Source organism: Oncorhynchus keta, chromosome 1, assembly GCF_023373465.1.
Source record: "Oncorhynchus keta strain PuntledgeMale-10-30-2019 chromosome 1, Oket_V2, whole genome shotgun sequence".
In the NCBI taxonomy this organism is placed as follows: domain Eukaryota; kingdom Metazoa; phylum Chordata; class Actinopteri; order Salmoniformes; family Salmonidae; genus Oncorhynchus; species Oncorhynchus keta.
In genome coordinates this window covers 95562716-95578667 of record NC_068421.1, presented here as the reverse complement: position 1 = coordinate 95578667, position 15952 = coordinate 95562716, and the positions used below count along the sequence as shown (strand labels likewise).

The 15952-nt window shown below is 43.8% G+C and overlaps 1 protein-coding gene across 1 annotated transcript in view; it reads right to left on the bottom strand.

Moving 5' to 3' along the window:
* Positions 1–15952, bottom strand: part of LOC118387126 (phosphatidylinositol 3,4,5-trisphosphate 5-phosphatase 1-like) — a gene marked incomplete at its 5' end in the record, with an annotated part of 36633 nt that overhangs the window by 13025 nt on the left and 7656 nt on the right. Inside the window, 6 exons of the mRNA XM_052525576.1 lie at positions 3531–3619; positions 6816–6924; positions 8282–8420; positions 11008–11104; positions 13017–13134; positions 14038–14234. Of these exons, the coding sequence (XP_052381536.1) occupies positions 3531–3619; positions 6816–6924; positions 8282–8420; positions 11008–11104; positions 13017–13134; positions 14038–14234 (749 nt within the window). The remainder of the gene's footprint in view (positions 1–3530; positions 3620–6815; positions 6925–8281; positions 8421–11007; positions 11105–13016; positions 13135–14037; positions 14235–15952) is intronic.

Sequence of the window (15952 nt, the reverse complement as noted above, 5' to 3'; positions counted from 1 at the left end):
AGGTTGCAAGATCAAATCCCAGAGCTGACCCACTGTTCTTAGGCCGTCATTTTAAATAAGGATTTGTTCTTAACTGACTTGCCAAGTTCAACAAAAAAAAGACTGGAGTCCCCAGCTACGATGAGATATGGAACTGTTGTTTAGAGGCTGACATTTCAGCCACAGGATTAGGTCATCATTGTAAGTTTTATCCATGTTGGAAAATGGTTATGTGAAATATGTTGAATTTGTACCTTTCAAACAAGGTCAGATCATAGTTATATCCACTGTAAAAACCTAAATAATACGTTGGACAGCACCTCCTACTGGAGAGTCGATCTATCTACAGCACCTCCTACTGGAGAGTCGATCTATCTACAGCACCTCCTACTGGAGAGTTGATCTATCTACAGCACCTCCTACTGGAGAGTTGATCTATCTACAGCACCTCCTACTGGAGAGTTGATCTATCTACAGCACCTCCTACTGGAGAGTTGATCTATCTACAGCACCTCCTACTGGAGAGTTGATCTATCTACAGCACCTCCTACTGGAGAGTTGATCTATCTACAGCACCTCCTACTGGAGAGTTGATCTATCTACAGCACCTCCTACTGGAGAGTTGATCTATCTACAGCACCTCCTACTGGAGAGTTGATCTATCTACAGCACCTCCTACTGGAGAGTTGATCTATCTACAGCACCTCCTACTGGAGAGTTGATCTATCTACAGCAACTCCTAGTGGAGAGTTGATCTATCTACAGCAACTCCTAGTGGAGAGTTGATCTATCTACAGCAACTCCTAGTGGAGAGTTGATCTATCTACAGCACCTCCTACTGGAGAGTTGATCTATCTACAGCACCTCCTACTGGAGAGTTGATCTATCTACAGCACCTCCTACTGGAGAGTTGATCTATCTACAGCAACTCCTACTGGAGAGTTGATCTATCTACAGCACCTCTTACTGGAGAGTTGATCTATCTACAGCACCTCCTACTGGAGAGTTGATCTATCTACAGCACCTCCTACTGGAGAGTTGATCTATCTACAGCACCTCCTACTGGAGAGTTGATCTATCTGACAGCACCTCCTACTGGAGATGATAGCCAATTAACTGGTTGACAATCATCTACTTTTACAATACAGTATATAGCCTATTAATGGTTGACAATCAACTCACTGGAGAGTTGATCTATCTACAGCAACTCCTACTGGAGAGTTGATCTATCTACAGCAACTCCTACTGGAGAGTTGATCTATCTACAGCACCTCCTACTGGAGAGTTGATCTATCTACAGCACCTCCTACTGGAGAGTTGATCTATCTACAGCACCTCCTACTGGAGAGTTGATCTATCTACAGCACCTCCTACTGGAGAGTCGATCTATCTACAGCACCTCCTACTGAGAGTCAAATCTTTCTACAGCACCTCCTACTGGAGAGTCGATCTATCTACAGCACCTCCTACTGGAGAGTCAAATCTATCTACAGCACCTCCTACTGGAGAGTCGATCTATCTACAGCACCTCCTACTGGAGAGTCGATCTATCTACAGCACCTCCTACTGGAGAGTCGATCTATCTACAGCACCTAGCCCTACTGGAGAGTCAAATCTATCTACAGCACCTCCTACTGGACAAGTCAAATCTTTTCAATACAGCACCTCCTACTGGAGAGTTGATCTATCTACAGCACCTCCTACTGGAGAGTCGATCTATCTACAGCACCTCCTACTGGAGAGTTGATCTATCTACTATCCCTTTAGTCTCCCATCCAGGGTTGTAACTAAGACCAGCCCTGCTACTAATATGCTATAATGAGATATATTACTGCGAGATCCCTTAATAACTCAATTTGATTTAGTCGTATTCTTTTACTTAGACTTTTCGGTTGAGATGGAGACGTGAATCTAACACATCAATTATTAATTTGTGGACAAACTGGTATTAAAGCCAGACTATGTCGATGGCACAAAAATTACATCTTCACATGTTGATATTTGATTGTGTTGACAATCAAATCACTTTTACAATACAGTATATAGCCTATTAACTGGTTGACAATCAAATCACTTTTACAATACAGTATATAGCCTATTAACTGGTTGACAATCAAATCACTTTTACAATACAGTATATAGCCTATTAACTGGTTGACAATCAAATCACTTTTACAATACAGTATATAGCCTATTAACTGGTTGACAATCAAATCACTTTTACAATACAGTAAATAGCCTATTAACTGGTTGACAATCAAATCACTTTTACAATACAGTAAATAGCCTATTAACTTGTTGACAATCAAATCACTTTTACAATACAGTATATAGCCTATTAACTGGTTGACAATCAAATCACTTTTACAATACAGTAAATAGCCTATTAACTTGTTGCCAAGTTAAGAAATTATATGTAGAATTAAACCAGTGTGCTAAAATGCAAACATCCATTAGATACATCTCCTTTTAAATGTTGATATTTGGTTGCATTGCCAACCAAACACAATTCAATATTACTTTTGTAATATTACATTTAATCTTACAAACTAACGTAGCAGTTTTTATTCAACCTTAAAACGAGTAACACATGCATGGCCACATTTTAAGGTTGCTGTATAAATGTCTTACGTAATCCTAGAAAGTGATAATAAGTGTGTGTGTTCAAGATAGCGTGCAAAGGTCGCAAAGGTCGCAAAGGTCGCAAAGGTCGCAAAGGTCGCAAAGGTTGCAAAGATCTTCACAATTGCTGTAATAATCTTTACAGAATCTCCAACATCATTGATCACTTTTGCACTTTTAATGTAATCTTAACTGCAATCCAGGTCATTTGGTTCTGCTATGAGATGAAGACCACCTGTACATAGCCCATCTGTAAATAGCACACCCAACTACCTCATCCCCATATTGTTATTTATCCTCTTGCTATTTTGCACCCCAGTATCTCTACTTGCACATCATCATCTGCACATCTAATCACTCCAGTGTTAATGTTAAATTGTAATTATTTAGCCTCTATGGCCTATTTATTGCCTTACCTCCTTACTCTTCTACAGTACATTTGAACACACTGTATACAGATTTTCTATTGTGTTATTGACTGTACGTTTGTTTATGTGTAACTCTGTTGTTGTTTTTGTCGCACTGCTTTGCTTTATCTTGGCCAGGTCGCAGTTGCAAATGAGAACTTGTTCTTAACTGGCCTACCTGGTTAAATAAAGGTGAAATAAATAAAATACATTTTTAAAAAATAACACCATTTGAACTTTTCTTTTAAATGTTTGAAAGCACAGTGACAATACATTTAGATGATAACTAAACCCCCAAATCAGACATTGTTTTTCCATTGGAATTTGACTCTGCTTGTAGATGGTTGAAAGCATAGTGATAACACATTTGGGAATTCAACAAACTTCTAGCAGTCTTTTTGAATGGATGAATAAAAAGTTAAAATCTCATTGAGCCACTTCTTAACCAAATTACTACCCATAATTCCATGTTAAAATGATGCGGTGTGCCCAATGGGATCTGAGAAAACACCGTAAACCTACCCCTGTGGCTTTGGCTTTGGTGTAGGCATATCGCTCTCGTGTGTCTCTCTCGAAACGATACGTGGGCGCGAACGTGATCTCCTCCTCATCTGGAGATGAAATTAAACAACAAAGGTATCAAAGGTCAAGACAGGTGGTCAAACGCTTCATTTTGCACATTTTAATGAGGAAGTGATGATGAAATGCTGATAAATACCTATTATAAACTCAAGCCAAAACTGAAACGGCCCTTTTTCAGTTCCCTGTCTTTCAAAGATAATTAGTAAAAATCCAAATAACTTCACAGATCTTCATTGTAAAGGGTTTAAACACTATTTCTCATGCTTGTTCAATGAACCATAAACAATTAATGAACATGCACCTGTGGAACGGTAGTTAAAGACACTAACAGCTTACAGACGGTAGGCAATTAAGGTCACATTTATGACAACTTAGGACACTAAAGAGGCCTTTTTACTGATTCTGAAAAACACCAAAAGAAAGACGCCCAGAGTCCCTGCTCATCTGCGTGAACGTGCCTTAGGCATGCTGCAAGGAGGTATAAGGACTGCAGATGTGGCCAGGGCAATAAATTGCAATGTCCGTACTGTGAGACGCCTAAGACAGGGAGACAGGAAGGACAGCTGATCGTCCTGGCAGTGGCAGACCACGTGTAACAACACCTGCACAGGATCTGTACATCAGAACATCACACTTCCGGGACAGGTACAGGATGGCAACAACAACTGCCTGAGTTAAACCAAGAACGCACAATCACTCCATCAGTGCTCAGACTGTCCGTAACAGGCTGAGAGAGGCTGGACTGAGGGCTTGTAGGCCTGTTGTAAGGCAGGTCCTCACCAGACATCACAGGCAACAACGTCGCCTATGGGCACAAACCCACCGTTGCTGGACCAGACAGGATTGGCAAAAAGTGCTCTGCACTGACAAGTCACGGTTTTGTCTAACCAGGGGTGATGGTCGGATTCACGTTTATCGTTGAAGGAATGAGCGTTACACGAGGCCTGTACTCTGGAGCGGGATCGATTTGGAGGTGGAGGGTCCGTCATGGTCTGGGGTGGTGTGTCACAGCATCATCGGACTGAGCTTGTTGTCATCGCAGGCAATCTCAACGCTGTGCTTTACAGGGAAGACAACCTCCTCCCTCATGTGGTACCCTTCCTGCAAGCTCATCCTGACATGACCCTCCAGCATGACAATGCCACCAGCCATACTGCTCGTTCTGTGTGTGACTTCCTGCAAGACAGGAATGTCAGTGTTCTGGCATTGCCAACAAAGAGCCCGGATCTCAATCCCATTGAGCACGTCTGGGACCTGTTGGATCGGAGGGTGAGGGCTAGGGCCATTCCCCCCAGAAATATCCGGGAACTTGCAGGTGCCTTGGTGGAAGAGTGGGGTAACATCTCACAGCGACAACTGGCAAATCTGGTGCAGTCCATGAGGAGGAGATACACTGCAGTATTGAATGCAGCTGGTGGCCACACCAGATACTGACTGTTACTTTTGATTTTGACCCCCCCCCTTTGTTCAGGAACACATTATTCCATTTCTGTCAGTCACATGTCTGTGGGACTTATTCAGTTTGTCTCAGTTGTTGAATCTTGTTGTTCATACAAATATTTACACATGTTAAGTTGGCTGAAAATAAACACAGTTGACAGTGAGAGGACGTTTCTTATTTTGCTGAGTTTACGTGGAGTGTGCAACTTTCTTTATTGTGATAGTTTATAGTTTATTCGCCGTTAGTCAGCACCTCCACACAAACACATTTTTCTGTTTGTGTGCCAGCTCATGTTTTTGAAACTACATTTCAATGAGAATAGCATAAGACTTGGACGGTGGGTAGGTGGTATGAAAAGGTCCAATGCACCTGTTTTAAAAAAAACATTTATCTCAATATGACATTTTTTTCTAGGTAACAATTAAGCACCTTACTGTGATTGGTTTTCAATAAAAAAATGATCAAAATCTCATAAAAATGGCTTCTTAGCAAATTGCAGTTTCTCAAGCAAATGTAGCTAGGACTGTCTGGGAGTGGTCTGAGAGAGAGGCCTATTTAGAGGAGCCTAACGGGAGGGATGTGTAACTGTAACGGCTCTCGTTGGGGGAAGGAGACGAACGCGCAGCGTGGTAGGCGTACATCGTATCTTTTTTTTAACCCCTTTTTCTCCCCAATTTCATGGTATCCAATTGTTTTAGTAGCTACTATCTTGTCTCATCGCTACAACTCCCGTACGGGCTCGGGAGAGACTAAGGTTGAAAGTCATGCGTCCTCCGATACACAACCCATCCAAGCCGCACTGCTTCTTTACACAGCGCGCATCCAACCCGGACACCAATGTGTCGGAGGAAACACTGTGCACCTGGCGACCTTGGTTAGCGCTCACTGCGCCCGGCCCGCCACAGGAGTCGCTGGTGCGCGATGAGACAAGGACATCCCTACCTGCCAAACCCTCCCTAACCGGGACGACGCTCGGCCAATTGTACGTCGCCCCACGGACCTCCCGGTCGCGGCCGGTTACGACAGAGCCTGGGCACGAACCCAGAGTCTCTGATGGCACAGCTGGCGCTGCAGTACAGAGCCCTTAACCACTGCGCCACCCGGGAGGCCCCACGTCGTAATTTTATTGATGACACCGAAAAACAACAAAATCAAAAAACGAAAGCGCACAGTTCTGTCAGGCGAAAAACACTAAACAGAAAACAAGATCCCACAAAACCCTAAAGGAAAATGACAACTTATATGTATATATATATATATATATATATATGCCATTTAGCAGACGCTTTTATCCAAATCTCTGATTGGGGGATCCATATGTGATCCCCCAATCAGAGACAACGATAGACAGCTGCCTCTGATTGGGAACCACACTCGGCCAAACACAAAGAAATGGAAAACATAGACTTTCCCACTCAAGTCCCACCCTGACCTCACCCAAACATAGAGAATATAAAGGATCAGGGCGTGACGGTAACCTGAAAACCAGCTGTTCTTGGCAGAGAAACTATCTTTGTTATTAGTGTATTAACAACCTCCTGTCTTTTCAAAAAGCTCTGACACTAAAAGTGCATCAATCATCATTGTCATATCATTTTTTTCCCCAATCTCATAGTGGATATAAAATATAGGTAAAATATAGTTTTTGACTGTTTTAAAATGTAGACACTTGATAGTGTAATGGCTGTTAATCCTGCAATACCAACATACTGTAGATGTGTGCTAACTCTATCACGGTTGGTTTTGTATGAAAATGTATGATTTTGCTAGTGGCCGTGTCTTACCATAGTGTAGGAACACCTTCTCTTCTCCTTTCTCAATGGTGAGCTGGTCTCTACACAGCAGTTCCTGGTACTGCTGCTGTTTGATCTTGGTCACAATGCTCTCTGCTTCCTGTTAAGGGAACACAATGCAAAGCAGCTGTTCTCCTTTTTCCTGCTCGGTGACGTCATCAGCACACCACAGTCTCTTTTTAAATAGGGAATAGGAACTGCATGCTGGCTGTGTGTCCCAAATGGCACCAGGACACGGGTCAAAAGTAGTGCACCAGATAAAGGCGCCAATTAGGATGCATTAGTCAAAAGTAGTGCACCAATTATGATGCATGGCAAAAGTAGTGCACCAGATAAGAGCGCCATTTTGGATGCATAGGTCAAAAGTAAGTGCACCAGATAAGGGCGCCATTTTGGATGCATTGGTCAAAAGTAGTGCACCAAATAAGAGCGCCATTTTGGATGCATAGGTCAAAAGTAGTGCACCAGATAAGGGCGCCATTTTGGATGCATTGGTCAAAAGTAGTGCACCAAATAAGAGCGCCATTTTGGATGCATAGGTCAAAAGTAGTGCACCGGGTAAGGGCGCCATTTTGGATACGGCCACTGTTTCATGCACCAGGCGGTCTGTCCTCCACGTTCTGCTAACCAGTGGCCAAGTAACAACTTGTTCTCTGTTTCTGAACACATTCAAGAAGCACGTTGACAGAAATCATTAGTTGGTTACACTGACACTATCACACAAAGCAGGTTTCCATCCAACCTTTTTTTCAGAGTCAATCACCACCTTCCGGAGACACCTGAAACCCCACCTCTTTAAGGAATACCTAGGATAGGATAAGTAATCCTTCTCACCCCCCTTTTAAGATTTAGATGCACTATTGTAAAGTGACTGTTCCACTGGATGTTATAAGGTGAATGCACCAATTTGTAAGTCGCTCTGGATAAGAGCGTCTGCTAAATGACTTAAATGTAAAATGTCATGCGGGTAATGTAAATATATATTGGATACATGGGAAGTTAACTGTAAAAAGGTGGTTTTCATGGGCACTATGTCACCACGCATAGTCCTCTATCTGCAACAAGTCAATTGGATGGAAACACATCTATGTTGGGAAAAATACTGATAATTATTGTTTTCTTTGCTGATTTTAGAATATTTGTAAGAAAATCTGTCACTAATTGGATGGAAACCTAGCTACTGACATTAATTCCTCTCAATATTATCTCCACTTTTTGTAATACTGTCATGATCTCAGTAAGAGAAGACTAAGTTGAGTGTTGTTGATACTGTGAGCAACCCAACACCAACTTGTCAAAACGTCTGGATCTCCTGGAGTAGCGGTTAAGGTGTTTGGGTTGATGGCCGCTGGACCCTGGTTTGAGTCCCGGTTGGGCTACCCCCCACCCCCCAGAATTAGCTACAATACAATCTCCCCATCCAATGGTAACTAACTGCTTAACTTAGTATAACTTACTGTGGATGGCAGTTCGATTCGATAATTCAGATCCCCGAACCAGAACAGATGAGTGACTCGATGTGTAATGTCAAAAGGGTTCAGTTTCTTATCTCCAAGATTCAGAAAGCGTAGGATGCTGACGTAATTCTGGTTGCGTCTGGCAAGAGAACAAATGTTGAGGAATTAAATGTCTTGTTTCAAGATGAGAAATGGTGTTTTCTTTCCTCACGTTTAGCTATTTTTTTTTATTTTTTTGCAATATGCTCACATCTTTATGTTTCTCTATTCATCAAACAGAAAATAATTCCATTCATTTGTATGGGTTAGATTTAGACAAATTCCAAGACACTTGTAGGGGGGACGTAGAGCAAAACGGGCAGTGGATTGAGACACGTCCCATGTAAACAAACAGGTATCTCTACTGGTCTGACAAACAGGTATCTCTACTGGTCTGGTATCTCTACTGGTCTGGCAAACAGGTATCTCTACTGGTCTGACAAACAGGTATCTCTACTGGTCTGACAAACAGGTATCTCTACTGGTCTGACAAACTGGTATCTCTACTGGTCTGGCAAACAGGTATCTCTACTGGTCTGACAAACAGGTATCTCTACTGGTCTGACAAACAGGTATCTCTACTGGTCTGACAAACAGGTATCTCTACTGGTCTGACAAACTGGTATCTCTACTGGTCTGACAAACTGGTATCTCTACTGGTCTGGTATCTTTACTGGGTTAACAAACAGGTATCTCTACTGGTCTGGTATCTCTACTGGTTTAACAAACTGGTATCTCTACTGGTCTGAAAACTGGTATCTCTACTGGTCTGGTATCTTTACTGGGTTAACAAACAGGTATCTCTACTGGTCTGACAAACAGGTATCTGTACTGGTCTGGTATCTCTACTGGTCTGACAAACAGGTATATCTACTGGTCTGACAAACAGGTATCTCTACTGGTCTGGTATCTCTACTGGTCTGACAAACAGGTATCTCTACTGGTCTGGTATCTCTACTGGTCTGACAAATGGGTATCTCTACTGGTCTGGTATCTCTACTGGTCTGACAAACAGGTATCTCTACTGGTCTGACAAACTGGTATCTCTACTGGTCTGACAAACAGGTATCTCTACTGGTCTGACAAACAGGTATCTCTACTGGTCTGGTATCTCTACTGGTCTGACAAACTGGTATCTCTACTGGTCTGGTATCTCTACTGGTCTGACAAACAGGTATCTCTACTGGTCTGACAAACTGGTATCTCCACTGGTCTGACAAACAGGTATCTCTACTGGTCTGACAAACAGGTATCTCTACTGGTCTGACAAACAGGTATCTCTACTGGTCTGACAAACTGGTATCTCTACTGGTCTGGCAAACAGGTATCTCTACTGGTCTGGCAAACAGGTATCTCTACTGGTCTGACAAACAGGTATCTCTACTGGTCTGACAAACTGGTATCTCTACTGGTCTGGTATCTTTACTGGGTTAACAAACAGGTATCTCTACTGGTCTGGTATCTCTACTGGTCTGACAAACAGGTATCTGTACTGGTCTGGTATCTCTACTGGTCTGACAAACAGGTATATCTACTGGTCTGACAAACAGGTATCTCTACTGGTCTAGTATCTCTACTGGTCTGACAAATGGGTATCTCTACTGGTCTGGTATCTCTACTGGTCTGACAAACAGGTATCTCTACTGGTCTGACAAACTGGTATCTCTACTGGTCTGACAAACAGGTATCTCTACTGGTCTGACAAACAGGTATCTCTACTGGTCTGGTATCTCTACTGGTCTGACAAACGGGTATCTCTACTGGTCTGGTATCTCTACTGGTCTGACAAACTGGTATCTCCACTGGTCTGACAAACAGGTATCTCCACTGGTCTGACAAACAGGTATCTCTACTGGTCTGACAAACAGGTATCTCTACTGGTCTGACAAACAGGTATCTCTACTGGTCTGACAAACAGGTATCTCTACTGGTCTGGTATCTCTACTGGTCTGACAAACAGGTATCTCTACTGGTCTGGTATCTCTACTGGTCTGACAAACAGGTATCTCTACTGGTCTGACAAACAGGTATCTGTACTGGTCTGGTATCTCTACTGGTCTGACAAACAGGTATCTCTACTGGTTTGACAAACAGGCATCTCTACTGGTCTGGTATCTCTACTGGTCTGACAAACAGGTATCTCTACTGGTCTGGTATCTCTACTGGTCTGACAAACAGGTATCTCTACTTGTTTAACTGACGGATTTAGATTGACCCACCGATGCGTCAATAGACTCTCGGGGGTTTTAAAACCTACTCAGGAAATAGAGCAGACAGACCACAAATAACATTCTAAACAATACTGGAGTGTAAACAAAACAAAACTCCTCAGAGTTTAGATACATTTTGAGGAGATGTTAAATAAATGTACTGATATTGTGCCAGTGGAATACTTTCTTATTTTTTATTAAATCTTTCCATGCATTACTCAATGCAAGACAATTGAGAGGAGTTCTGGTCAGACATATACCACATTTAAATGGTCTGTTTTTATTTGGTCATTTTAAATCCCAAATCTCTGTACCTACTGAGATGTATTTCTGGGAAATGAATACACTTTTTAATACACACCGTTCTGGGAAAACATGGAAATTGTCTACATTTGACACAGCCATTCAGTATGCTTTAGAATTTTTATAGTCTGAAAAATTATTTTTCAACCATTATTTTTGGTCCCTGCAGCTCACCTGATCTTCTTCTCACTGCCTGAGGTCAGGTGGCTGTTGACGAAGCCAAAGGAAGTACCGTTGAACATGAAGGACACGCCCACTGCTCCCTTATTTCCTGGAAAAACAAAAATAAAATGAACGGATGTATCTTTGATCAAAGGGCCCGTTTCCCGGACACAGATTAAGGTTAGTCCTGGACTAAAAAGCAATTTCAAAGAGTATTCTGCATTGAGCAAGCTTTTTAATCAAGGACTAGCTATAATCTATGTCTGGGAGACAGTGAGCTGATGGGACTACAGTGTGTTAATGGGACTGCAGTGAGCTGATGGGACTGCAGTGTGTTAATGGGACTGCAGTGAGCTGATGGGACTGCAGTGAGTTGATGGGACTGCAGTGTGTTGATGGGACTGCAGTGTGTTGATGGGACTGCAGTGTGTTGATGGGACTGCAGTGTGTTGATGGGACTGCAGTGTGTTGATGGGACTGCAGTGAGCTGATGGGACTGCAGTGAGCTGATGGGACTGCAGTGAGCTGATGGGACTGCAGTGAGCTGATGGAACTGCAGTGAGCTGATGGGACTGCAGTGAGCTGATGGGACTGCAGTGTGTTGATGGGACTGCAGTGTGTTGATGGGACTGCAGTTAGTTGATCGGACTGCAGTGTGTTGATCGGACTGCAGTGTGTTGATGGGACTGCAGTGTGTTGATGGGACTGCAGTGTGTTGATGGGACTGCAGTGAGCTGATGGGACTGCAGTGAGCTGATGGGACTGCAGTGAGCTGATGGGACTGCAGTGAGCTGATGGAACTGCAGTGAGCTGATGGGACTGCAGTGTGTTGATGGGACTGCAGTGTGTTGATGGGACTGCAGTGTGTTGATGGGACTGCAGTGTGTTGATGGGACTGCAGTGAGTTGATGGGACTGCAGTGAGTTGATGGGACTGCAGTGTGTTGATGGGACTGCAGTGTGTTGATGGGACTGCAGTGTGTTGATGGGACTGCAGTGTGTTGATGGGACTGCAGTGTGTTGATGGGACTGCAGTGTGTTGATGGGACTGCAGTGAGCTGATGGGACTGCAGTGAGCTGATGGGACTGCAGTGAGCTGATGGGACTGCAGTGAGCTGATGGAACTGCAGTGAGCTGATGGGACTGCAGTGAGCTGATGGGACTGCAGTGTGTTGATGGGACTGCAGTGTGTTGATGGGACTGCAGTTAGTTGATCGGACTGCAGTGTGTTGATCGGACTGCAGTGTGTTGATGGGACTGCAGTGTGTTGATGGGACTGCAGTGTGTTGATGGGACTGCAGTGAGCTGATGGGACTGCAGTGAGCTGATGGGACTGCAGTGAGCTGATGGGACTGCAGTGAGCTGATGGAACTGCAGTGAGCTGATGGGACTGCAGTGTGTTGATGGGACTGCAGTGTGTTGATGGGACTGCAGTGTGTTGATGGGACTGCAGTGAGTTGATGGGACTGCAGTGAGTTGATGGGACTGCAGTGTGTTGATGGGACTGCAGTGTGTTGATGGGACTGCAGTGTGTTGATGGGACTGCAGTGTGTTGATGGGACTGCAGTGAGTTGATGGGACTGCAGTGAGTTGATGGGACTGCAGTGAGCTGATGGGACTGCAGTGTGTTGATGGGACTGCAGTGAGTTGATGGGACTGCAGTGAGTTGATGGGACTGCAGTGTGTTGATGGGACTGCAGTGAGTTGATGGGACTGCAGTGAGTTGATGGGACTGCAGTCTGTTGATGGGACTGCAGTGTGTTGATGGGACTGCAGTGAGTTGATGGGACTGCAGTGTGTTGATGGGACTGCAGTGTGTTGATGGGACTGCAGTGTGTTGATGGGACTGCAGTGTGTTGATGGGACTGCAGTGAGCTGATGGAACTGCAGTGAGCTGATGGGACTGCAGTGTGTTGATGGGACTGCAGTGTGTTGATGGGACTGCAGTGTGTTGATGGGACTGCAGTGAGCTGATGGAACTGCAGTGAGCTGATGGGACTGCAGTGAGTCGATCGGACTTACCCAAAGCGTTGGCGATCCCTGTCTTGACGCTGTCTGAGAAGATGTGTGAGATTCTGTTTTCGTGCTCTGGCTTGGCTAGCACCACGATGCGGATGTTCCATAGGGTCTGGGTGGCTATCTGGACAAAATTAAAACACATAATAATGATACCTTGGCCATTCCTTATGGTCGACTCTATTACAATCTGACAAACTATATTTAAACGGGCCACTGTCATTTGTAATGTAACCCAAACTCAAACCAGTGTAGGAATAAGGAGATCCTTTAAGGGTGGGTTTACTGGACTCAGATTAAGCCTTGTCCTACAGTGAAAAGCTTGCTACATGGAGAATCTCTATTGAAAGTGCTCTTTAGTTCAGGTCCAGGCTTCATTTATTGTATGTCTGGGAAACTGAGACACTGGCTCTGAGTGTTGAAACTGAGACACTGGCTCTGAGTGTTGAAACTGAGACACTGGCTCTGAGTGTTGAAACTGAGACACTGGCTCTGAGTGTTGAGACTGAGACACTGGCTCTGAGTGTTGAGACTGAGACACTGGCTCTGAGTGTTGAGACTGAGACACTGGCTCTGAGTGTTGAGACTGAGACACTGGCTCTGAGTGTTGAGACTGAGACACTGGCTCTGAGTGTTGAGACACTGGCTCTGAGTGTTGAGACACTGGCTCTGAGTGTTGAGACACTGGCTCTGAGTGTTGAGACACTGGCTCTGAGTGTTGAGACACTGGCTCTGAGTGTTGAGACACTGGCTCTGAGTGTTGAGACACTGGCTCTGAGTGTTGAGACACTGGCTCTGAGTGTTGAGACACTGGCTCTGAGTGTTGAGACTGAGACACTGGCTCTGGCTCTGAGTGTTGAGACTGAGACACGGGCCCTATCTCAAATCCTCTTCCCTCAATTCCTCAAATCCTATCTCTTGCCTCCTCAACCGTACTGGAGGAGAACATCCAAGGTCCCTCCCCTCAGGCCTTCTTCTCCAATCGGTGCAAGGAATCATGAAAATACTAATTGAGATAGTAACTGACTTGTTTGAAACTGATGTTGGTGGTTCCTCTCAAGGCACTCTTCAGCGTGTCTATCCACTCCTTCTCCCCCAGGGGATCTTCCTGAGTCCCGAACACATAGATGTCATGAGGAATGTGATCGGCCGTGTCGTCCCTGGTCTTGCCCTGACCCTTACACTGGAACCATGATGCTATGTTGTGTGGGGGGCTGGCGTTCCCTTGGGAGAGACAATGATAAATCAGGCAATCAATATATTGTTTTTTATCTCAATTAGGAAATGTGTAGCTAGTTGTTGAGTCATTCAGCAAAACAATTATCCACTGAGTTAAAAAAAAAAAAAAAAAAACAGCAATATCGATATTGATCAATGGGCGATTCCATCTCACCGTGGGCCCCAAAAATATCCGAGATTGTTCTGGAAATTCTCACATAGAAACGTAATTGTGAGGAAGGATGTTTGACATATTTTTTTTTTTTTTACATTTGTTTCACAAAAAAAAAGCGTAATTGATACAGACAACATCTTAAGAGTCATTATACTCCTTATGGTGTTCTCTATCCCATAGAGCCTAGCGGAGAGAGGATGCCCGTTGTCACAGTTCCAAGACCAGCCCTACGTGTCTGGCTAATCCTACATCAATGACGTGGGTGGATCTCAAAACTGAACCTGGATCAGCGTTAACTAGCAATGATATCCTTCGTCACCGTCGTCTTTTCGACAGATATCTCGAACCCGTCATGACGATTCAACAAAACAATCAATCATTTTCAAGTTTCTTTACAGCAAATTTCTTAGTTACATGATTGTATAACTAGCAAAGGAGTATTGAAATTGAGAGTGCAGTAATGAGGAAGTTTGGCAATGAGGAGGAAAACTAGCATAGTTCAGCTAGCCAGCTAGTTTAGGCAAGGGAAACCCGGGGGAAACGAGCTCGGGCCTCGTGGTTGTGCGCCCATGTAGGAGACATAATGTCGTTATTATGCCCCGACTTCAGGAGTTGGTGGCAAAAAGTTTGATTTACCAATTCAGAGACTGAAACGAAAACATCAGATTATTTATATTTAAGGACAATGAATCGATATAAAGTACAATCCCGAGATCAGCTGTAAAACAAATCTTCAAATGATGTTTGAAAATAGAAAATGAAGGGTGAAGTCACTTCCCTCCTTACCATTCTATAGGGTCTTACAGGAAGCACCTTACCATTCTATAGGGTCTTACAGGAAGCACCTTACCATTCTATAGGGTCTTACAGGAAGCACCTTACCATTCTATAAGGTCTTACAGGAAGCACCTTACCATTCTATAGGGTCTTACAGGAAGCACCTTACCATTCTATAGGGTCTTACAGGAAGCACCTTACCATTCTATAGGGTCTTACAGGAAGCACCTTACCATTCTATAGGGTCTTACAGGAAGCACCTTACCATTCTATAAGGTCTTACAGGAAGCACCTTACCATTCTATAGGGTCTTACAGGAAGCACCTTACCATTCTATAGGGTCTTACAGGAAGCACCTTACCATTCTATAGGGTCTTACAGGAAGCACCTTACCATTCTATAGGGTCTTACAGGAAGCACCTTACCATTCATTCTATAGGGTCTTACAGGAAGCACCTTACCATTCTATAGGGTCTTACAGGAAGCACCTTACCATTCTATAGGGTCTTACAGGAAGCACCTTACCATTCTATAGGGTCTTACAGGAAGCACCTTACCATTCTATAGGGTCTTACAGGAAGCACCTTACTATTCTATGGGGTCTTACAGGAAGCATGTAGCTTCAAATGACCTGTTTCATCATGATTTTCCCCAAAAAATGGTTTGTGATACAAATGTAAAAGCATATTAAATATCTTCCCTCCCAAAAACATTTTCGGGCCACGCTGGTGTGGAATCACCCCAATAGAGTATTTATTAGAAACCAACTATA